The sequence below is a fragment of the Betta splendens genome, chromosome 10 (assembly GCF_900634795.4).
Source record: "Betta splendens chromosome 10, fBetSpl5.4, whole genome shotgun sequence".
NCBI classification, from domain to species: Eukaryota; Metazoa; Chordata; class Actinopteri; order Anabantiformes; family Osphronemidae; genus Betta; species Betta splendens.
Window position 1 is genome coordinate 9,026,214 of NC_040890.2, and position 23,336 is coordinate 9,049,549.

A 23,336-nucleotide genomic window follows, 5' to 3' on the forward strand; every position below is an offset into this window, starting at 1 on the left:
CACTACGTCTCCATCAGCGGTTTTCCGTCTCATGCCGTGGGCCCGTGCCTCCTCTAGTTATTGTGTAGCTGCTCTGTCCCTTTGCTCGTGTTTATACGTCCCTGTTGTTCTGTAGCTCTGATTTGAAACGGGAAACGAGTTTCGGCTTCCTTTTAATTGCGCTCGGGCTGCTTTTCATCCGCTGGGGGTGATGTTTCATGTGGGTCCAACCTCACGACAGACGTCACTGTGGCACAAAGTCTGTCAGGAGGCGAGACTGCAAACAGGAGCTTCACTGCACACGTACAGCAACGACAAAGAAAAGCAGAAAGTGCAGGAAAAGCATGTGAGTCATATAATAAAGTGTGTTATTGCAGTAATAACACATCTTTTACACCTCTCATCCTATACAGTCCCCGTCTCCACTTCCTGCCGGCTCCTGCTCCAACCAGTCTCCACCTTCTTTCCTTCCTCTCCCTCGTCTTTAACTCGCCGACTTCATCCATCTCTGTTCGCGGCCCTTCGCAGCCTGGAGCCTCACCTGTGCCGCTCTCCCCCGACACCCTCGCTTGCACTCTGCAGCGGAAGGATCACAATGAGGGACAAGGAGCTAATGATTTCCATTCAGTTTAGGCACCGGGCTGCAGAATATATGTCCTGGATAAGTCCTAAGATTTATGACATCAACATTTTATCTTCTCAGGAATGTGGGACGACAGAGCGGAGCCCGGAACGGGTGGACGGGAAACACGTCCAACCTTTATGGTTCCTTAGGCCGATCCGGCAGCTCAGCTCCAACTCCCCAGATGGAGAACAGCGGCGGATCAAAGCGGAGCCAATAAGAATCGCTCAGGCTGAGTGAGCAACGAGTGCCTCTCTTTATCGCTCTCGTTACCACCCTTGCATCACGCCCTCCCTCCGTCTGACGCGGGTGCATTTAAACGGAGCGATCGCGCCCGCCGATCCGGCGTGTCAGCGTGGGGACAATTCGCAGGCAGGTGCGGCAAATTGCTCTTTCGGCAGCGAAGCGTTCGAAACTTTCTCCGGCCTCCCGCCTCGCACCCGCACCCACAACCCAGAGCCTCACGTGCGAAGACGAAGCCCCGTGGCTGCGAAAACCGACATCAGCGCAGATGTCAGCTGAGACTGAGACGTCAGTGATTCTCGACCCAATTACATTAACCAACCATAGAAAATCCATACCGAGGGCTGATGAACAATCTTTACTGCCAAATTACAGAGATGGCACAATTATAATTGAAGTTGGTTGTGGCTGTCACAATCTGCCTAATGACATAATCTCGTTGAGCTAACCCTCCGACCGTGATCCTGACAGACATAATAATCAATCATTTCTCTCCAAATCTTCACTTCAACTTCATCCCCTCGATCGCCCTGCTCTCTCACCGACGCGGCGGCCGTCTGCGAAAGCCACTCGAAAGCCTTTCCGAGAATAACGGACAGTGGGCGGGATCGCGAAGAGGTCGACAAGAGGAAGCTGTGAGTAGCCCGCTACGATTTCCACAACACTTCACAGGCACTAAAGACACTGAAAGTCACGCACTTCCACATGATCACGTCCTGAAAACAGCGCTGCTCGTTTCGCCCACGACTTCCTCACAGCGCTCGTTTGGTCCGGCGCGTTTAATCCGCTCCTCAAGGTCAAAGAGGTCAACAGGCAACGTGTCATCTTATCTGACTAACTGCAGCTCCCCCCCTGAACGCAGAGCGCTACTGCTCCCTGCTGACGGCTGCCTCACGCGCGCATCCAGGCTCTACCTCCACTACTAGAAATAAGCGGTGAGTTCCTCCCTGTGTTTCAGACTGCAGAGTGTTTTTGGAGGATTTTTCTTTTTTTTTTTTTTTGCCGTGAGTAAATGAGTGGTTGCTGCGGTGAGGATGTGATCACATCCTGTCATGGCCCGTGTCATGGGGGATGTAATCCCCGGTGACCTGAGCAGGCCTTGTTATGAGAAGATACACATCTTTATCCTCACAGTAAATAACTTTCTGATTGCTGACTTCTGCCAAAGCCCCGAGGGACACCCGTTTGTCGGACAGCCGTCTCCTGCAGGAGTCATGTCTGCTGTGGATGGGAAACAATAAATTGTTAATGGGTGGTTAAGGTTATTTGGCGTGTTATGGCGTTTATATAGTGTGTATTTTTTTTGATTGTTTGAAGAGTATAATTAGCTTCCTTGTTTGATTTAAGTAGCATCATAGCTGTGATGTCTGTTGTTTTGTCGCCACCTGGTGGGCTATGTTGGTATTACATGATTAAATATTTGTTGGGGGGGTTCTTTGGAAAATCTATCCCAACTCACACAGACATTTCACTTTTTTACATTTGCATTTATTTGCTTTTAAAGACTTATTTTGAGAGTAAAGCTTTTGGTCCAGAGATGCCTCTACTCTCCTTAAGTCTATATATTCTCAGAACCCTGTGCAGATGAGGAAGTGTGTACAAGTTCCTTATGCTAAAGGTGATGTGGAGAGCATGTGCTACTCTGTAGCTCAAAGCGTCATGTAAAGATGTCATTAGTCTCCAAACACAATAGCCGAGCCTTTGGATTGTGCATGTTCACCCGTCACTCACAGCCCTCAGAATTCCTGACGCTGGAGTGTCTGGAGGCCTTTCTTCTCCCTTTGATGGACTGGCTCTTTACAGCCGGCTCCGTGTGGCCTATCTGCCATATGGTGCGCTGCTACGAGAAAAGACGGAGTTTCTATCAGGTCATACACGGCTGAGAATCCGCTAATGGCCCGTTAAAACAAGCTTGTTCTCTATGAGATTGATTAAGCAGCTCATGGCCCCAGTAAATGTGATCAGTGTATTATGAGGTGACTAAGACACAAAAAGATAAGAGCCTATAACATACAAGCAGATGAAGAATTGGTATTATTAATATGTGATAATGATTGTATGATTAAAAGGTTAAATAGGCTGTTGTTCCAGAAAAAAAGTTTAAACTATAACTTTAAAAGTGGCAATAAATACACATGGCTGACAGATAATAATTGCTTCTGCTCCATAGGTTTATCAGTCACTGCATTAACATACACGTCGCGACACTTCCTTTCCGGCCGCGGGTCGTAGTCTCGCGATAAACAGAGCGCTAAGTGTCGTTAATTAGCTGAAGAACAGTCGTTATTTTGGGTCCGCAGATTTAGCACAAAGTCCACTCAGCGCTCCTGGGAAGGGAAGTCGTTTCCTCTTATTGTCCCCTCGCTCAGAGTTCATCAATTAGCTGCTGCTAAAGATAACATTGACTTAATGAAGCGTTACTTTAACTAGAATATTACTTCCCTTTTCCTAAATTAATGAGGCCGCTAATTGTCCTAATTTGCGCTTGAAACCCCGGCATTAAGATTTCTCGTTGCTCCCTAGAACCACGTCCGTAGCTCCGGGTGTGTGAAGATAATTACAGAGTAGCAGCGTCTGCGCCAACATCAAGGGGTTCACTGTTCCTGGTGCGCGACTGTGACAGTAAACATGGAAACAGTCTATTGTTGCGGCGTTAGGGGGTCTTTAATTAAAACACAGGAGAGGAAGGCACAAGCCAACACGCGTGGATCGCCCGAACCCATGATGCGACAGAGGAAAGGCGTCCTGGTGTGACATTACAACCCTACTGCACATTGCTTCATATATTCCAAACGAATTGAGCTGTTCCTTCAAACACCCCCTCATAATTAGCACCGAATTGCGTCTTTCTGCCAAACTCCTTCAAAAGATAATTACACAATTATACACGCGCGGGGCGTTGCCGTCCCTTCTTAAAGGCACAGGCGGGTTGTGTGTAGCTGCTGTCGGTGTTATGACGCGTCGAGCAGGTGAAACGGAGACGCAACACTTCAAAGTAGCTTCAGAAATAGTGTTGAATTAATTATAGATCGCTCTGGGCCATTATTCCCCAACGGGGGCTCCCGGGGGATCGATGAGGAGGTTTTAAGGCGTCCCGGTGAAATGAGGACCGGTTTAATTTCACCGCTAGATCTGCCTCATTTACTAGAAATAGGTGCAATGGTCCGGTGTCACAGTGCGAATTGTTCTTTAATACTATATTGTGACCTAGTACCAGTGTATTAATATGACACAATACTTACTTGTGTGAGAACAAAACCTATGACATCTAAGTTTATTTTAATAAAAAAATTATAAAGTATAAAATTACACATAAATGTGTAATAGTCAAAGTTTCCGATAGTTTTATAGCATTAATATTTTTGGAGGCTTAGAGACTGAATCCACTTTGCTTCGATGCGAATTGTAACGGTGCATATCTTGACATGTGACACACTACTATTATTATGTAAATTGGTGCCAGCGGAGTCTTTCTGGGGGAAATTTTGCGCACTTGGCCCAACTCTCCAGTTGACAGTCATGCCCCCCACCGGGCCGTCTCCCTCGCGGGAGGTCAGTGGAAGTCGACCTCAGAAATGTTCCTCACACCTCCTCGGCGGCCGCGGCCGCGGCCACGCCCCGTCCCCCTCGCGCCCGGCACCAGATGGGAAGTGTGGGCGCATTTTTTTAAGCCTGGACGCAGGGTTTCAGGCTGTTGCGCTGGCAGTGGGGCTGAAGGAATGAAATATTCATGCAGCCCCACAAGAAAAAAAAAATGAATGGACACCCTGGGATGGAGAGTGTGCCTGTTTATTCAACTAAGACCAGGCCTCATTAAACTGCTGGCAGCGAGGCAGGTCACGGCGATTTTCTTTACCACTGCTCAACTGCGTCCGCGGCAAAGTAAGACAAAGGGGCGCTGAATGCAAAGTCTATCCGAGTGACCTAAACAGCATCCCAAGTCTCCCACCGGACATGTCTGCTGGTGCTGCGGGAGCCCCCGTCCTGCAGCCGATGACCTAATGAGTGATTAGCTGTTGTGTCGGAGCGGCGAGTGTCGCGGTGGAAGCTGCGCGCGGCATATGGGAGACGTGGGTGACACTGGTCGTCAAAGAGGTGTGGAGCCGCAGCGAGGCGCCAGGGGACACCAGCTGATAGGCACGAGGGCCGCGCGACCATCGCCGGCAACTTTGTCTAATTAGGCTGTTTAGGGAAGATGGATAGTAATGATAATAAGAATAATCGTTTTCGTTTCAGTTTGGCCTCGCCGCGTTTTCAACCTTGACGCGAGCTCGGGCTACTTATCAGCTCCGCTGTAGACAGGTGTGTCTCAAGCCCGCTCTCCCACCTGTTCCTTTTATTATTCTGCAAATACGCCGCGGAATACTGTCACCCGTTTACGGTTTGTTTGAGAACAAACCTCGGCGCTGCCAGATCCTTCAAGGGTCGGAGCCAATTAGGAAGTCGGCTCCTTCGCGCATGAGAAAGACGCCCGACCGTGTTTTCCACGGAACGAAAGGAGTTGACGATGATACAGCTTATCAATATGTAGTTGTGAACCTCTTTATTGCGCAATGAACATTATAGATCACACACAACGTCTCTAATAAATTTAACCGATGGAAAACAGATCAGACTTCCCTAATAAATATTTTGGCACGCGCGCGTGTTTGTTTATGAGCAACCTTGGCCACGTCCACGAAGGCCAGACTTTACTGATCATCTTTGCGCCTTTGAAATTTATAGGCCACGCTTTTAAATGATTAATACTGCCGGGCTCCCCGCTGTGCGCGCATAATAAGGTGGCCGTGATTGAGTTACAATGCACAATAGGAGAGAAAAACCTCTATCTTTGTCTAATTGTTCTGTGACAGGGTCAGAGGGGAACGTGCGATTGGCTGCTGCCTCCTGAGGCCGCAGGGAGTGACACCTCGGTGGCTGAGGGGACTCTCTATAAATTGCTGGCGCGGTGCGAGCTCTTCAAAGAAGGCGAGGACCTCAGCCGGACGCTTCCTGGTCACCTCATCCCAGGCCACTGCAGCGATGACCGCAAAAGCAGAGCTCTCGTGCTGGTCAGAGCACGCGCAGGACCTCAGCTTGTCCCACATCAACTCCAAGAGTTGGATTTCTTCAAATTCCCTGCGCGCCTTCTCGATGAGGGACGCGTACGCGGCCGCAGACGCGGGGATCCCTCTGGAGAAGCTCGTGCCGATGAGCAACGTGCCCGAGCGCGTGCCCGCCGCGGGCGGCGCGCGCACGGACTGCGAGAAGGCGACGGAGGCGGGGAGGACGAGCCACTTCGGGCCCCAGAGGCACCGGCGCGTCGCGGCCAACGCGAGGGAGAGGCGGCGGATGCACGGGCTGAACAAGGCGTTCGACGAGCTCAGGAGCGTCATCCCGTCCCTGGAGAATGAGAAGAAGCTGTCCAAGTACGACACGCTGCAAATGGCGCAGATTTACATCACGGAGCTGTCAGAGCTGCTGGCCGGCGTGGTCCAGTCCGAGTGCATGGGTCCCCGTCCCGCCTCGACGGACAAGACCTCCAGGAGGGGGCTGATCCACTCCCTCCGGCATCCGGCCGCGACACCGCCCCCGGCCCAGCTGACCGAACCGCACCTGGACCCCTGCCCCTCCGTCGGCCACCTCATCATACTCGGACCCGCATCGGACCCGGGGTCCAACAAATCAACGTCCTCCTCTCACAGCAGTGATGGGGAGTCTTCGCATCTCAGCGACTTGGAGGAGAGTCAGATCGGGAGGAAGTAACTGTTTATGAAGGACCGGGAGAAGCGAATGTTCCAACTTGTAGAAATGTTGGTCACGTGACGTAGTCCTACGCGTATTCTCCGGTCAAGACGAGCAGCTTAGATATTGCACTGCCAAATAAAAAAGTACAGGTAAAACTTCAAGCACCTATTGAGATGTTTTTACACCTATAGGCCATAAACTGACAGTTGCCTTTTAATGCACTTTATATGCGCTGTTCCTTGACATTTGTCTAAATAAAAAAAAAACATTTATTTTATTTATGTATAGTTACAGTTGTATTTTAATAGACCTGTTTTGCTACAATAAAGATATACTTGAGACAAGTGTGAGCATTTCAATATATGTAAGTGTCTAATTGATTGTTTTAAAATTGCCTTTCAGTATTAAAATATTCAGAACATTTGAATCATGATGATCATAAGACACAGTTAAGTGCCAATAATCTCAAGGAGATTTTAAATTAATGCTGCATCCTTGTAGTCTGTCTGTTAACTAATACTGAGTGAATGCAGGGCTTCTGGATCCGGAGGGAGGTGCTATCTGGACCTTTGCCAGGTCCTTAGAAATGATTTCTGCCAGCCTGTGTTTAAAACTGCCGGGAGCCTCAGTGGGGGCCGCAGGGGAGCCGATGGCCTCCTCCGTCTCCTGCATGTCATCGACTGGCTGCGTCTGGGCATTGTGTTCTGTTTGGACGTGGTTGGTCACAGGGGGCTGGCGCTGGTATCGAGGCCTGAGTGCGGAGCAGGAGGCAGATTGAACGTAAGCGGGCTGCTCGGGGCCGAGTGGCGAGAAAGGCTGCGGCTGGAGGTTTAAGGCACGATTGACTATCGATATATCTGCATAGATGCATTCTGGACGGTCCGTCCCGCCGCTGAGCTGCTCTTTTCGCGTCGGTGGAGGAGTGGCTCTCCTTAGGTTGTAATAAATGCTTTCCTCTGCGTCGTTCCTCAGCTTCAGGGCCTCCAGAGAGTGGCACCGTTCATCCTCGTCGTCGGCTGCCGCCCCCACAGCTTCTTTGCTGTTAAAAGGCTGCGGCTCGGCGCAGGGCAGCTGAATCAAACCCATGGCAAGTGCTGTTTTAATGGTGGCGTAGTGGGTTTCCTCCGTGTCATCCGAAACATCTGCAGGCCTGAGCACAGGCAGAACATGTGGGGGAGCTCGGCCAACAATTGATGGCTCAGATAATGATCTTCTGCTGACAGGGGGCGTCTGGGCAGACGTTCTCCTCTCCAGTGAGCACTGCTCCGATATAGTCTGGAAGATAAGGTGACTACGCGATGACAGGAAGATGAACACTCCTTCCCCCGAATCACAGCGGCGACCGGCTTCGATGCTGAATCCCCCCTGTAATCACATCGCATGACAACAGCATCTGTCCTTTAATCTATAACTCAGGCAGAAGGACGTGAGCAGCGTCAGACGTCTGTTAGGACAATGATGATGCACATTTTTGTGTGATTCTTTTAAAAGTTTGCTTCACCTCAACCAGTCCGAACTTGCGCAGGAGCTTGTATGGCCAGCGATAGATGACGTGGCAGGAGTTGACGGACAGCAGCGCCACGGCTTCCTTTTCCGGGGAGACCAGGTACTCGCCGGCCAGCCCGCACCTCCTCGATGCCTCCGTGCTCTGCACAGTCACTGGGTGACACTTTGCAGGAACGGTCAGATCTGCAAACAGGAAACAAGGTCAGTGTGCGTGAAAGCACGTCAGCAGAGGAAGAACGTACAAACATATGCTCATGCAGGAATAGGCTGATGTGAAAAAGCCTGTGTTCCGTTAATCCCTCCGTGTGACTGTCTGCCTGATGTTTCAGGAGGAGTGTAATCCATTAGGAGACAGAAAGAAATAAATGCACATAAGCCGGAGGATGCTGACGTTAATACACTCTACCGTGGATGTGGGAATAAATTAGTGGGGAGCTGCTGCTCTGCTGATGTGTTCAGTTCATGAAGCAATGACATCTGCACTCGAACTGCTTCATTTCCTCCTGCCATTCGCCTTATTTCACTAAAGCCCGTCCACTTATTTCGGCACCGTTTTTGCAAACTAAACTGATTACTTTTGCGTGTTGCATTAATTTTTTGATAAGCACCGCTTTTCCAGGACGAGTAGAGTTCATTGTCCTCCATGGCCAGCACGTTCCCTCTTTCCAAAACCCCTTTGTCTGACTTTCCAGGATCCTTCTGTGAACACAACGGCATGGTAAACATTACACAGTGTCTTATCGCTGGTTTACGACTTGTAAGAGGTCAAATGCAGGAAAGGAAAGCTTGTGTAAGCACAAGAATTAGAGAAGTGAACCAAGTTACCTTTAACTTCCTCATTGTGCTATTTGTCCCTACACATCCCAAAGAGTTGTTGACATGGATATATGAAGGAAATACAGTCGCTGAGCAACCTTACGCATGCAGTAAGAAGTACCTGGAAGGCCAGAAGGCAGAGGGCGCTTATCCAGTCCTCGCTGGTCATGGAGGCCAGCGTGTAGGTGCACTGTGTGGTGCTTAGGTAGAAGCATGTGTATCCCTCAAGGCACGACTCCTTGGGCGCCGGGGTGACGCTGAGGCAGTCTCTCAGACGCACCACCTTCCTCTCGGATGTTTTCTGCCGTCCAGCCTTCTTCTGGTCACTCACCGGGTTGGTGTCAAGCACATTGAAGAACTCCAACCGGCCCAGCCCCGAGGAGCTGGCTTTGAAGAGCATCATCCATATTTTCCGCCATATTTTCTGTGGCACATGACAAGAGGGTGGTAAAAGTGTCAGTGTTTGCTCTTCATCAAGACGTTAAAGTTCTTAAGTAAGAGTGGAAAGTAAAGTCTTCTACTACGAACTAAACATTTTAAATACAAATAATCTGATTGTGATGCAGGCTAAAAGTGGCAGTACTGCACCTCTGTTTGATAAAATACAGGATATTGCAGACTTGAAGTAAGAAAGATAGGTTTATGATTAAAGATGGGTTAAAAATGTTAATTTAAGTCAGACTATGATCCTCAATGCTATGTGAGGTATTAAATTACACGCAGAATCACATTATGCTGATCCACCTTTATTTTTATTGTATATATTTTTTTCTGCTAATTGTCCTCATTCACTGTATACAAATGACTGATGTATAAGTCGTTTTCAAATAATTTCTCTACATTTGACAAATACATTTTCTTTTACATGCATGTAGAATACAGGGGCACACAAAGTTAAGCCAGCAGCTTTTCATCTCCTCATCATCATATTCTGTTTAAAACTCGTGCAAAGTGCACAGTGTTTCATTTTGTAAACTTCTATTGCTGTTACGTATAAATTGCATAGTTAACATTGTTGCCATTAGAGACAACTAAATAAATGTAGACTTTCAAGAGTTCTCCTGCATTATTGCAACTGGGCCCTTTGTTAATGAACATAATTACAAATCGATCTCTGGTCAATTAGAGTTTCTTTTGCTATGGTGACCAGAACAATACATCTCAAAATGCTGTAGAAACCCATAAAACTTACTTTTCCATACTTGGCTCCCTGGAGATACAGCATCCCATCTTTGAAGATGACATCCATGCTGCCAACCTGTCTGCAAGAATCGCCTACACTTATTCACCAGCTGCTACTCTGTGGTTGACCTGTAACTTACCAAGCAGTTAAATTCAGGTTTCGACAATTTGTTTCCGTTACGTCACCAGCAATTTTAAATCTGTCTATTTGTGAACATACATATAGGGCCAAAAGTCATTATCTATTATCTGCATATGAGGGGTTGCAAAAGAAAAACACAATGAGTTGCTCTTGTCTTGAGTCAGACTTCCCTTTACATCATACGTCCATTTTAGCAAACTTCCTCAACAAACAAAACCAGCCCGACCTTTTCTGTTATTTTATAGATAAAAAAAAATACCCATATCCGATATACAGAGACTTTTATTTACAATTAAAGTATAAAAGTATTGACACAGGCTACACATAGAGAACACATCTGATACCAAATAAGAATACCCAGCTGGGAAAAGATGCTATCGATTTGTCTAACAGACGTGCAAACTGTTAAGCGATGATACAAATATACTTCCTCAGGTCAGTGATACAGCAGCATTTCCTTAGAAATGTTTTGCAGATCCAATTAGCTTTGGACAGTTGCAGCTTTGATGAATGCACTTTAAAAGTCCATGGAGCTATGAGCCAGGTAGTCTTTCCTCCCAATGTTGGTGACCTGCTTCGTCTGCATGGCCTCCAACTTAGGACAGTCCGTAATACGATGGCCCAGACCACCACAGAATGTACAGCCCCTCTCTCCTGTGAAGACACAGCAAGGCCCATATTAAACACACTTGCTATAAATCCACACTCGTGAGCTGATTGGATCAATAAAGTAGAGGGACAGAGACTAGAAACAAATGTTTGGAAGGACTTACCTCCAATGTCCAGCATGGTCTCGTCTCCTGTCTGGAGAACCTGGAGGACTGGAGGAACCTTCTGCTTGGCTTCAACAAGCAGGGCCTTCAAGTCCATTAGTACCGATTCGTCTGTGAGGAGAACACCTACACTTAACACTAGCGTCTTGTCATTCAACGATGAATTATGCACTTCACTATGACAGATGACATTTATATACACAGTATTATAACCGCGCTTCCATATTGGGCCTTTTCCCTTACCACAGCCTTTGTTGATGAATGTCGTGGCGATACCCGTCTTGCCTGAACGTCCTGTTCGTCCAATTCTGTGCACTGGAATTGGGGTAAAGACAGTTTCAACAAACTAACATGAGCAGGTTGAGGGGAAATTAAGCTGATTTTGAAACACCACCAGGACAAACAGATATTCTTTTACCATAATTCTCTATCTCCTCAGGCATGTCATAGTTCACTACATGCTGAATGGCTGGGAAATCCAGACCTTTGGAGGCGACATCTGTTGCTACTAAAACATCCTTTTTTCCTTCTTTGAATGCCTCTATTGCTTTGGTTCTTTCCTCCTGATCTGAAACAATCAAAAACAACATATAAACATTTAGCCAGACAACGATGAATTGTTTGAAAAATGTTTTGCATTCTATGGAAATGTCAAACTCTGGAACACAGTGACATTTAGAAATATGCTGACATCTTGTGGTAATTGTGTGTATCTACATAAAAGGTCGATTAGATGCTTGGTCAGTAGATTGTTGAGTTAGCATGGGCTATTACTGCTATTATTGCTACGGTCTAAGCACTATATGGATTAAACCTTTATATGGATTATAATAAAGTCACATATACCTTTTCCTCCATGGATAGCGACTGCCTCCACTCCTTTTAGCAAAAGATACTCATGGATGGAATCAACATCAGCCTTTTTCTCAGCAAATATCAGCACCTGTCATTGAGAAGGAAAATATTTTTTATGCTTTTTTAGGTCAAGACGTTTTTGATATATATTTTAGTGCCATAATAAGTGGAATTACTCACAGGAGGTGGTGTCTTCTGGAGACACTCTAGCAGGTAAACCATTTTGGCCTCCTCTTTGACGTATTCCACTTCCTGCAAAACAAGTGAAAACATTAAAACTTTAGTCTAGTTCATTTTCACATTAGCGGTATTTTGCACTAAATGCAGCACAACCTCCTACAAAGATGAGCATACCTGGATGACGTCCAAGCTGGCAGCACCTGCTCTGCCGACATTGATAGTGATAGGTTTGACTAGCGCACTCTTGGCAAAGTTCTGGATCTTTTTGGGCATAGTAGCGCTGAAAAGAAGGGTTTGCCTTTGTCCCTTGAATAAAACGAGTCAGTATACAAGCAACTAATTACTGACTTTGTCTGGTAAACTCAAATGTAGCAAACATCTCCTAAACTGCAATTTTGAGGCTGAAATATTGAAAAACTGATTATGTAATCACTTATTTTGCCAGCTGATGACAAAATGTAGGACCTTACCTTGAAATATGAGAAGATGGTTCTAATGTCTTCTTCAAAGCCCATGTCTATCATCCTATCAGCTTCATCCAGAGCCAAGTACCGACAGATGTCCAGACTCACCATCTTCTTCTGCAACAAGTCCATCAATCTGCCAGGGGTGGCGACCATCATGTGGACCCCGCTGTAACCAACAGGATGCTCATATTTAGTGGGAAAGCTAACCCAGTTTATTGATTGCAGTTTTGTTTAGCCACAGTATCAGTGTTGTCTGCATGTGTCGTGATCTGCTCATTTTTCTGTTTGGCATCAGTAAATAAAATGATACAATAATACAGACACAAATATAGTTTTGCAAAAACTTTCCTACTTACTGTTTTACTACCTCCATCTGCTCCTTAACAGACATTCCTCCAATGCAAAGGGCAGTGCGCAGCTGAGGAGCCCCCTCTTCCTCCAGCAGTTTACAATAATACTCTATAATGCCATGTGTCTGCCTCGCCAACTCTCGCTAGAGTGAAAGGAAAGATAACAGATATTTTTAGTGAGTTGAGAGTTTGAAAGGAGATAGCAGCTGATCATAGTGATTATACATAAAAAACAGAATGTGAGACATTTTGCGGTATTCTTATTAATCTTTTTCAGCATTAAAATTTTGTTAACAAAAAAAGAGTGTAGTGAACAATCCTTAAGAATGATAACAAGTTCCCTGTGTCCATTAATATAGTAAATGAAACTATGAATATTTTGTTATATAATATTAAACATATTGATTTGTCCTTTTTTATTTTTATGATATAATGTATATGTATTTCAAGCTGTGTTGTCAGTGACATAGGTTTGTTGTGTGCTTACTGAAGGGCAGATGATGAGTCCATAGGGTCCCTCTCTCTTAAAGAATGGAAGCCGTTTCTCTTGTTCCAGGGCAAACATGATGATCGGTAGAGTAAAGACCAAAGTCTTTCCAGAACCAGTAAAGGCAATGCCAATCATATCCCGGCCTGACAGACTACAAACAACCACTGTCAATTGATGAACAATGTGCATGTAATTAAATTTTTTACAGTGTCTGTATTGTATATTTCCATACATACTTACACAGTAGGGATTCCTTGGATTTGAATGGGTGTGGGATGCACAATACCCTTCTTTTTTAAACCTTTCAGAATTGCTGCAAACACAATTAACAAACATTCGGTACCCATTGTTAATTGTACAACATTGCTAAAAACTTTATACAGACAGTGAAAGTGTGTTTTCCTTCTGTGGTAGTGTGTGTGTTGTAACCTGGTGGAAACTTCATCTCCCTGAAGCTTTTGATTGGAGGAGGAATGCCATCTCCATCGACCAGAATGTGAAATTTCTTCCTGACACGTTCATGTCGAGTGTCTGGCATATTTAGGATATAGCGTGGTGCAGTCCAGCTAAAAGGTAAAGAAAAGATTGAATGGCTATCTGCATGCAAACATTAATGCTTAAAAGAAACACCAATAACTCACCTGGTTTTAATTGGATCATCATATATGATACCTTTGGCCATTTCCTTCACAGACATGAGGGCTAATAGAGACACAATGTCATATTAGTTGAAGGTTTAAAACATTTTATAGAGTGTTTTGTTAAAGTTAATTTAAGCAAGAAATAAACATCTTCATAGGGGTTTATCAGCATCATCACGTTACCTCTGCCCTCTGCAACACTCTCCAGAATCTTTTCTTCTTCTTTCAGCTGCTTTTCCTTGGCTGACTCCTTACGGGCTGCAGATTAAGCGGTAATCACAGAATTAATATAACGTAGTCACAATGAATAGGGTGAATAGGTAGGTTTATCCATTTTAATCACATACCTTCAGCTTTTTCCTTAAGGTGCTGATGCTGGTCCAGAAGACTGACATTGGATCGTGGACCAAGACCCTCATCCTCATCCCTCTGCTCCTCCCCACTATCCTTCTGCTCCTCGTCCACAGCCTTTCCTCGCAAACGCACCATCTTCTGTAGCTGTAAGTTATATATTAATATAAAAATGATGAGGCATGGATTTGATGCATTTTTTATAGTTTGGTCATCTATCGGTCACCGATCAGTCAGAACAACCTACCATTTGTTGTTTTCTAATTTTGACTGGGACATAGGGGACATAATCATCTTCCTCAGACGCTTCGGAGCCAAGAGTTTCATCTTCCCCCTGATGTCTCTGTACACAAACATTATCTCTGTCAGTAGTAGCAACGACTAAACAGGAGAAGTCTGCAGTCCACTAGTACAATGCTGTATAAAGCATCTGGCAAGCAACAAGTTCTGTTTATAAGAGTTTAACGTGCCTGTGAGCCCAATGGGGTTCCGATATAACACTTTTAAATTCAAATGAATCATTATCTGTAATTTATTTATATCGTGTTTATAATGCGACATTTTGACCTGACTTCAATTTTCCGATAAACGTACGAGTTACGATAACTAAAGTGTGATAACTATATCATGGCTAGCTTATTGAGGGTAAGACTTTAACGCACAGTTGTACAAATTCTAAAACTATTAATTCAAGCCTTGTATACTGAGCCGCGGTAATACATTTAACTGTATAGTTAGTTATACATATAATAATATAAAAGAATATATAAACTAGACGGAAACTAAACCTCGGCTAGCTGGCTAGCACAGATAGCTGGTGTAGCTAATCTCTTCAGAACAATAGCATTGGGGTAACTCACCTTTTTGTTCCGATTTTCTGTCTCCATTTTATTAAATATTGAAGCAACGTGTTCCCGTTAAATCAAGGCGCTGAGTTACGAACGAAATGCCCTAAATACAATTTCAATACGTAAACCTCAATAGCATGTTTACCGAGGACGCTTTGTGACGTAGGTACGGAACGCTGGGAGAGTCAAACTTCGTCGGAACATCGCGAGAAAAATTCGATTCAATATAGTGGAAGTGAAATAAAAAGATTAGAAAGCAAAGACACACACTTTATTTTTGTCAAAACTGTATTGTTTTTAATCTTTCTGAACGAAAGATTTTTCACAGTATCAAAAGTGAATTAAAAAAAAGAAACAAGCCAACATACACGTGGCTATTATTGGTATAAATCTACATTCGCAACATTGAGATAATCTTTCCTAATTTAATATAACCTGGAAAGCATCAGAGATGTTATACGAGAACAAAATCTCAGCACAGAATCACAGAATCCATCTCAATGAAAGCCATCAGCTAAAATATGGTTACTGGAGTGAATCCCAAGGCCCTAGTCCCAAAGGTAATGACTCTTCAATGATCATTTTCAGATAATCAAGATCTGGCCTTCAGATAGTCTAACTTCCGTGGAGTGTGCCACTAAGGTCACAGTACAGGATATTGGGGGAAAACAGCATGGTTGAAATGATATCAAACACAACCCTTCAGAAACACCTGACAAAATAATCACTCAGTATGTACAAGCATTAAAATGAACTGTGTCAAGGTGTGTACACATGGTGTGATGGGTCCAGCGTTAAAATTAACTTTGCACAGTGGTGCAGCCATCACTGGCAGGGGTACAGAAGTTAATGTAGTTTAAGAAACAAGAGACACATTAAATTTTCCCAATTCACAGATGTCTTCTGTGCCATCTGTCATATAAAATATTTTTTGTGTTTTAAACTGTTAATTAATATATTCTCAGAGAAACTATTTTAGTGTTTTTGGTGTACTAAAACCTGGCAAACACATGGCATTAGCAAGAATTCATAGAAAAGGTTAACTATGTAGTAGGTAGATGCTTGTCAGTTAATTCAGAAAACAGATTATTTAGTAATTTTATATTAATTAGGAATTGAGTAAACAATTCCAAATTTAAGAACGGAAAGAAAACCTGTCTCGTGCATCCATTTGACAGTCAAATCTAAAACCAATGGTCCTACTACTAGTGTAGTTAACAATGCAGAATGTAATGGAGAAACACCAAACTGTGCTGACTGATATTCAGAGGTTTAACAACGTTAAAATGTCTCGGATTTGTGATAAAAACATTTATTTCATGTATTTCCGTTTACATACTACATACGTAAGGACATGTTTGCAGTGGATTGCACAGACTTTTCCATTGTGAACATTGCAGTTTTAGCAAAATGTAAAGTTGGTCTTGAGTAAGAAATAAATCCTTGGCTGGTCAGCCAAAAGTGAAGATCTGCTGAACGGAGAGCATTGTTTTGAACCAGGGTCCCTTGGCTTAGTAAGGAAAAATGGGGAATGAGAAAAGGCCTCAGGCCAAAACTGAGGTCTACTAAAGAGTTTGTGGTGTGAAGCTTTTTTCCGGCATTCATCCATTCAACAAGTTATTGAGCTGCATTGGAAGGAACCTTTTTGAGGCTGAAGTTGGACCAATTCACTGCTACCTTCTGGCGAGTTTGTTTTGCTGAATCAAGACAAAACCTACAAGGAACAAAAGGTGTGACACAGAAAATTAGGAAAAATGAATAATACTGTATTAGTGATGCATCTAATTTTATCCAATGTGTCAGTTGCACTGGCTGTACTGAACATACCTTTTGAAGTATTCCACTTCCCGATCAATCTCATCCATTTCTGTTGGATCCAAGTCTTTTGGGAGAAACACATCATCTAAAGAACAGAAATAAAGGTTGGATTAGATGAATACATTAGAAAATTGGGAACAATCTGCACTGCAGTGTTACAAAAGTAGATTCCGTCCTATATACCAATCACACTGCTGGATTTTTCTCCCTTGTTCTTGTTCTTCTTATTTTTCCCCTTGGGTTGCTGCTGTAGCTGTCCATTTACTGGAATGGTGGGATGAGCTTTGCCCTCTGAATCCTGCTCAGACCGGCCTCCCCTTGCGTCTGTGTCCCCTTTCCCTCTTTGTAAATTCGAGAGGCCATTTGTTCCATTTGCTGCCTGTTTGGATGATCTGCTCTCCTCTGCTTTCTTGGGCCCATTTCTCTGGATGTCTACAGATTGCAGAGTTTGTCTGTTGCCAGCTTTAGACCCATTAGAAGCCATTTCTTTAGACTCGCCTGTTTTCTGTGTTTCATTCCAACAGGCAGCTTTGGTTGGTTTGTTGGAACTTTGCTCTGACGCAGATTGGTCCTGTCTTTGCTGCTGCTTTTTATTCTTCTTTGACTTGGCACCAATACTCCCAGTTGTTGTGTTTTTGGGATCAGGGGTGTCCTCTCTTGATTTAGCAGCTGTTTGTGCTAGCACCTGTGGCAAGTTGTCAGATCCAGTGGAGCTGCATCTTTCTGGGGAGCGAACTCTTATGAGCTTTGAGAGGCTTGGGGTAGTGTGCAATCGCTGGATGTCCTTTGAGGCAACAGTAGTGACCCCCGGTGGTGTGGTGGTATTAGAATCCAGCACCGTTGTATCTTCCCATCCATTAACCAGGTCCAAGTGGCTTTTAAATGAGCCCAGTGAAAGAGGAGCAAGGTCAAGGTCTATCTGCTGCAAGTCAGATGACCCATTGAGGTGGGACAGTAAATGGTTGCCCTCCAATGTGGCTGCCTTCTTTGGGAAGTCATTGACATCCAGATTGAGATCGTACATACTAAACGAGGCCCGAATTGAGTCTTTTATAGTGTTCTTAATCTCTTCGAGACGACTGGTGAGGAAACTGTTGACACGCTCCAGTTCCAGCTGAGGCCAGTCCAGTAACCGACTGGCTTCCGGATCATCGGCGATGAGCGAGTCAACGGGTTCAGATCGATTGGAGTGGGGGTCATTGTCTGAAGCACCTGTGTTGCCTTGCTGAGCTTTTTCCTAAAATACACATGGATCATAAATTACAAAAAAAACACACACTACAATTCAATTAAAAGGAAGCATCTGTGTAATTCAGTCTAACTATTAAAACTGTTAAACAAACGTATACATCAGAATAAAATATTGTATTACACAAACTTTCCATACTTAGTTTCAACAAACCTTCTTCTTCTGTTTGTGTCGAGCCCTTTTGGCAGCCTTGGCACTATTTACGGGTTTTGGTTCAGAACTGTTTATGAAGTCTAGCAGCTCGTCTACATCTCGGTTGTCAATGGACCCGGGCATTGTCAGTTCTGAATCTTGACGCTGCGGCAGCTCCTCTTTGCGCCGTGTCAGACGAGAGCGCAGTTTCTCTCGTATTTCTGCGTAGTTCCGGCTAGTTGGTGCAGCTGGAGGCTGTGGTCAAATAGTACAAAACAACAAGGATTCATTTTCAAAATGTTAAATTTACTTTAAAGTTGTAATTGGTACTTATAAAGATAAAATATCAAGGTACCGCATTGTGTCCAAAGAACTCGCAGTAGCAGCAGTCGCAGTACTTCCCATCTTTCTGGTTGGTGGAAGAGGAAGCACAGGAGCTCCTCTCAGAGCTGCTGTCTTCATCCTCCACCTCATCCAGCTCCGGTGGAGGGTGGCACAAATTCCCATTAGTCAGCTTGTGCCCCTTACATGCCTGATCCCTGCAAAAAGCAATATAATAACAAGATACTAACTATCTGAATGACTAATGACTAACTATTTGATTCACATTCACCTGAATGTGTTCTGTATTTTCACATACTCAAATCTAATGTATGGATACACTAACCTGCATGACCCAGCTGTCAGATGACCAACACCGGAGGTGGGTACTGTTCCCTGACTGTGTCCATTGCAGGAGTGGTTACATAGAGACGTGCCCAGTTTGCTGTGTTGTGTGTTTACCGGAGGAATGTGGGAGTTTTTGCATGGGCTGGGCTTATGGAGCGACGTTGGACTATCTGGACTGGGAGAGTTGAGTTTGGCTGTAGGGCCATGTAGGCTCGGTACCAGCGGTGAAAACGAAGCGTGACTTGCCACCCCAGTGCCTGACGAGGACGTTACATGACCTTGTTGTCCAGAGCTTGGCTTTGGGGGCAGGAGGGAGGAATGCTGCGATGACAGACCTGTGGGACTGTTTGGGGGTACAGACAGGTCCGTGTGTTGATGGTGGTCACTGGGATGAAAGGCTTCACCTGGGCAGTGCAAAAACATCAATAACAATGACTAACAGATCAAAGAAAAGTACATTATAACATTGTAGAATATTACTAAAGCGTCAAATTATGTCCTATTATTTTCGAACACGGAATTTTCTTAATACAAATATGAACAATACCAAAATAATAATAATAATTATTATTATTTATAATTTCAGTAACAAATTAGTACTGAAAGAGCCTTCTTCCTTCCACTATTCACTGACATTTCATATGAGATTAAGGCTACATTCTGTAGGAAGTTTTAAACATATAATAAACATAATAAATTGACTTTCAGTATGAATAAGGTGAAAAAAACCTACCTGGTGGCGTTGGTCGACGGCACATGGTCTTGAAGTGCTTGGGAGTGGTCTTACAAAGGTCTGCTGAGGTAGACAAAGAGTTACCAGCAGAAGATCCACTGGAGTTCTGGGTTGATGGGTGACTGTAGGGACAAACTTTCGCCCCTGAGGCTTTTGCAGATTTTCCAGGTGCTTCATGAAGTCCTCTTTTCTCATAACACGCTGTTCCTGCCATTAAACCTGAACCCAGGAACAAGGGGAGGGAAAAACTAAATGAAGTAATGATTGATTCAATTAATTACAGCAAAAACGCTTTGGTATTAAGATAATTGTTTTTCCAAAATTCATTCATTAACGCTTCATTAATACTTAATTACCGAGCCATGAAACAGGAACAAAAGAAAACAAAATGCAAAGATCCCACCTGTCTAAAATGCCATCCTACCTACTGTATAAACAACTGCCCTTCCCATGTCTGTGGATTGTTCCTCAATTTCACATTCAAATATCTTGTTAGAATACTGTGTTATCTGTTATTTCTGACTAACGTGATGCATTTCATTTAAACCACATTTAGTGAAAAAATGTAGCCAACATGTCAGTGATAAAGCTTTGATTCTAATCAAATTTATATCCACCAAAAGAAGTGCACTTAAAACTCACAGCTTTAAATTAGAATTTAGCTTTATTTTCACCTATTACATTCATTGAGCCATCTTATGTCCTTTGACAACAGACCTTGTTGAGCGTGTGATGAAGTGGTGTGGTTGCAGTGCTCCACTCCGTTGGTGTGGGCAGAATTCCAGAGACCTGACAGTTTGTGAGCTGACAGGAAGGAACTCGGGTCCCAGTCTACAGTACTTTGCTCTGGGTAACCGTTCCCACAGCTCTGGGACTTGCAGGAAGAAGAGTGTGACAATGGTACCTGAAAAAAAAGGAGGACAATAGCTTCATTAACGACATGTTAACGTGACAATTCAAAAAAATCTCAGTGCTGCATTTTTAGATATTTTCAAGAGTAACAAAGGCAACCAAATATTACAAAAATAAAAGGAAGCATAAGATGCTACAGCAATGCTTTCATCCGTTGCCTCTTTGCTATTTTTAACACTGTCACTATACAGCCAGTAAAAGGAAAACGTCTTGAGCACCAGGTTGACATGCAGTCAAGGGCGACTCTTCAAAATCTGCTTTTCATGTAAAGAATTTTGTGGAAACAGAAATAAAAAGTAAGAGATGCAACTGTGTTTTATACAACATGTTTTAACCTGAAAGGTTGATCCTATAACTGAGTCCAAGGTGATGTTTACACTCGCTTCCTGCAAGTAAGAGCATGAAAATCACCTGTATAAAGAATACTGGTGACACTTTACCTAAAACGTTTAAAAAAGAGGTCATGAAAAGGACCCAGGCCGTGACCCAAATCAGTCCACTTTTATTTACCTGCGTTGGCTGCTCCTGGCTGCTCCGCCTCTCCTCCTCTTCCACACTCTTACAACAGCTTTGGCAGATCCACAGAGGAACCTCTCCCAGCAAGGACTGGGACAGCGAGGGCACGGCATCAGCAAGCTTACGCCCCGGCGCCTCCCGCAATAAGGCCTGGGAGAGCGCCGGCACGGCGTCGGCCAGCTTGGTCCCCTGGGCCCCTGGGAGCCCGTTGACAGAGTTTGGCCCCCAGTCCTTGAATTCGCGGTGGCACAGCAGGCAGCAGGTGTGCATAGGCTGGGTTGAGAAACACAGGAGAGAAAGGTCATGAATAAGGTTCTGATTACAAGTGAAAGAGTAACAGGGACTTGTTTTTAATCAATGATGCTACAATACTTGTCAATAGTGACATACTAATTTAATGTACTGGGCAGTAAAAAGTGTGCTCATGGACAGGCCAATTTATTGGGTACATCTATATTATATATCTATATTAGACTAAAGCAGTGATTTAAAGTAAAGTGATTCCTAGATGGATTCCTACAAGCGTTGTATAAATATAATTACTCAGCCGCTGTCAGTCAGGCTCTAAATGTGGGCTGCTGCTCGGTGAGTTAACAGGGGAGCAGTCTGCAGAGCACCAGCGTCTCTAGTGTAGGATTAGTGATCGCCCTCATCCTACACAGCTACGCTGCCTCCGCGTAGTCGCACCGCATGCACTGAAACTTTTGACATTACGTCCTGCCAGCGACAAAGTGAACCAAACAACTCGAAGCAGACGCGAGAGCAAACCCGTTGTCTCTTTTAGCAAACCGGCCGATGAGCCTCCGCTGGCTGAGTGGCTGCTGTGGACGGGTTCAAGTGTGGGCTGGGAGCACGCTTGCAGCACGCTAGCCGGCGGTGATAGCCCGGCTAGCCCCTCGGCTAACGCTAGCTGGGCGGATGGAGAGCTGCAAACGCCTGAACTGGGACGACCCGTCCCCGAAGCAATGTCACCTGTCCGGCACAGGCGATAGGCTGCAACATTAGCCCCAGCACCTGAAAGCCGCCCGCTGGGGACTCTTCTGCACGCTGGGAGCTGTGCGTTATTTATTTAATTACACAGCAAACACCGTAAAGCTCCACATCCACGACTACTACATTAAGCCCGAAATAGCTTTGCGACAACCTGCGGAGCGTGTACGTTCACCGCTGCAGGATCTGGCTAGCTGCGTTAAACACGGGGACAATGGGGGATGCTGGGGGTTAGCAGAGGCGCGCTAGCACCGCGGCTAGCTCGCCTGCCTCCACAAGCGGCGGGTCGCTCACTGCTAGCTACCTGGTTCGCCCTGGTAGTGGGCAGCCCATCCAGCCCAGCATCTCCGCCGCCGCCGCCGCCAGCTGCATCGCCGGGAGAGACTGGGCTCTTCGGTGCGGGTTGCTGCCCAGCCACAGTCTCCTTCTGGGCGGCCCCTTGCTGCTTGCTTTTCTTCCTCGCCATAACAACGCTGGTTTATGATCCGCTTTGGCCAAGTTTGCACCAGTTTCAGTGATTTTACGAGCACACTTTCGTTTCTTCTCGGACCTCAAAATGTTCTCTATCTCCTCCAGTCAAGACAACAGTCAATATGGCGGCGGACTGACACACTCTGGAGTTCACAGGTTAAAGAAAGTCCTGGCAACGCGGCTTCACTCACACACAGGGGAAGCAGCTAGCGCCGTACACGGGCAGTGAAGCCGCGAGTCGCCATCTTTATTGAGGGCAAACCTCTCTTTACGCTTCTCCGTATGGAAACACTGTTAAAACCCGTCCTCTGCGTTCACGTCGACCGTTCAGACAACTGGTATTAATGCAGCACATCAGGTGTTTTTAATCTAAACACTTATGAGAAAGTAGTGGGGTCAAACAATGCTCTCTATAAAACACATTGTGTAATAGTGTCCATTGTCAAGTCTGATATTGTTTTAGTTAGTTTTAGTTAAATGTGTTTTTTCAGACTAATACAGACGAGGACAAGTATAAGACATAAAGAATAATACATTTCAATTAAGCAATAAGACATAATAGAATATTGTGAGTCTACTTCACAGGCGTCCACGTGCAGTTTGGCTTTAACTGTGACAAACGCTCACAAGTACGAGGCACTATTGTTGTTAACAAAAAAAAACCAATTAATTTA

General features: G+C 44.8%; 4 protein-coding genes across 4 annotated transcripts; 1 reads left to right on the forward strand and 3 right to left on the reverse strand.

Annotated features, from left to right (window-relative positions):
• The first annotated feature begins 4,658 nt into the window (after window positions 1-4,658).
• Window positions 4,659-6,791, forward strand: atoh1b (atonal bHLH transcription factor 1b). Its single transcript, XM_029165724.3, has one exon. It carries the CDS (start codon window positions 5,867-5,869, stop codon window positions 6,587-6,589), a length of 723 nt encoding a protein of 240 aa, XP_029021557.1. The 5' UTR covers window positions 4,659-5,866; the 3' UTR covers window positions 6,590-6,791.
• Window positions 6,792-7,066: 275 nt separating this feature from the next.
• On the reverse strand, window positions 7,067-10,353 carry dok3 (docking protein 3). Its single transcript, XM_029165681.3, has 5 exons — window positions 10,086-10,353; window positions 9,015-9,317; window positions 8,686-8,776; window positions 8,073-8,260; window positions 7,067-7,936 (listed from the first exon to the last, which is right to left on the reverse strand). Exons 1-5 carry the CDS (start codon window positions 10,140-10,142, stop codon window positions 7,085-7,087), a joined length of 1,491 nt encoding a protein of 496 aa, XP_029021514.1. The 5' UTR covers window positions 10,143-10,353; the 3' UTR covers window positions 7,067-7,084.
• A 128-nt stretch (window positions 10,354-10,481) lies between these two features.
• LOC114864727 (probable ATP-dependent RNA helicase DDX41) lies at window positions 10,482-15,357 on the reverse strand. Its single transcript, XM_029165670.3, has 17 exons — window positions 15,185-15,357; window positions 14,572-14,667; window positions 14,321-14,471; window positions 14,157-14,231; window positions 13,974-14,034; window positions 13,762-13,898; window positions 13,573-13,645; window positions 13,330-13,483; window positions 12,849-12,985; window positions 12,496-12,658; window positions 12,200-12,331; window positions 12,026-12,097; window positions 11,837-11,933; window positions 11,409-11,558; window positions 11,234-11,305; window positions 10,991-11,101; window positions 10,482-10,871 (listed from the first exon to the last, which is right to left on the reverse strand). Exons 1-17 carry the CDS (start codon window positions 15,209-15,211, stop codon window positions 10,735-10,737), a joined length of 1,845 nt encoding a protein of 614 aa, XP_029021503.1. The 5' UTR covers window positions 15,212-15,357; the 3' UTR covers window positions 10,482-10,734.
• A 1,106-nt stretch (window positions 15,358-16,463) lies between these two features.
• fam193b (family with sequence similarity 193 member B) lies at window positions 16,464-22,915 on the reverse strand. The gene is made up of 10 exons (XM_029165639.3): window positions 22,496-22,915; window positions 21,196-21,474; window positions 20,491-20,677; window positions 19,774-19,992; window positions 19,039-19,444; window positions 18,727-18,910; window positions 18,393-18,626; window positions 17,174-18,227; window positions 17,000-17,075; window positions 16,464-16,886 (listed from the first exon to the last, which is right to left on the reverse strand). Exons 1-10 carry the CDS (start codon window positions 22,655-22,657, stop codon window positions 16,790-16,792), a joined length of 2,898 nt encoding a protein of 965 aa, XP_029021472.1. The 5' UTR covers window positions 22,658-22,915; the 3' UTR covers window positions 16,464-16,789.
• Between the last annotated feature and the right edge of the window lie 421 nt (window positions 22,916-23,336).

What these genes read in the sequence shown, in the direction of transcription:
- atoh1b (XM_029165724.3), top strand. Translation starts at nt 5,867, where the DNA reads ATGACCGCAAAAGCAGAGCTCTCGTGCTGGTCAGAGCACGCGCAGGAC.
- dok3 (XM_029165681.3), bottom strand. Translation starts at nt 10,142, where the DNA reads ATGGATGTCATCTTCAAAGATGGGATGCTGTATCTCCAGGGAGCCAAG. An exon ending in AGGGAGCCAAGTATGGAAAA is followed by an intron (nt 9,318 to 10,085) that starts GTAAGTTTTATG and finishes CATGTGCCACAG; the next exon opens with AAAATATGGCGGAAAATATG. An exon ending in TCTGCCTTCTGGCCTTCCAG is followed by an intron (nt 8,777 to 9,014) that starts GTACTTCTTACT and finishes TTGTGTTCACAG; the next exon opens with AAGGATCCTGGAAAGTCAGA.
- LOC114864727 (XM_029165670.3), bottom strand. Translation starts at nt 15,211, where the DNA reads ATGGAGACAGAAAATCGGAACAAAAAG. An exon ending in GATGATCCAATTAAAACCAG is followed by an intron (nt 13,899 to 13,973) that starts GTGAGTTATTGG and finishes TTTACCTTTTAG; the next exon opens with CTGGACTGCACCACGCTATA. An exon ending in GACTCATCATCTGCCCTTCA is followed by an intron (nt 12,986 to 13,329) that starts GTAAGCACACAA and finishes CTTTCACTCTAG; the next exon opens with CGAGAGTTGGCGAGGCAGAC.
- fam193b (XM_029165639.3), bottom strand. Translation starts at nt 22,657, where the DNA reads ATGGCGAGGAAGAAAAGCAAGCAGCAAGGGGCCGCCCAGAAGGAGACT. An exon ending in TTCATCACACGCTCAACAAG is followed by an intron (nt 19,993 to 20,490) that starts GTCTGTTGTCAA and finishes TCCTGGGTTCAG; the next exon opens with GTTTAATGGCAGGAACAGCG. An exon ending in CCGTCGACCAACGCCACCAG is followed by an intron (nt 19,445 to 19,773) that starts GTAGGTTTTTTT and finishes TGCACTGCCCAG; the next exon opens with GTGAAGCCTTTCATCCCAGT.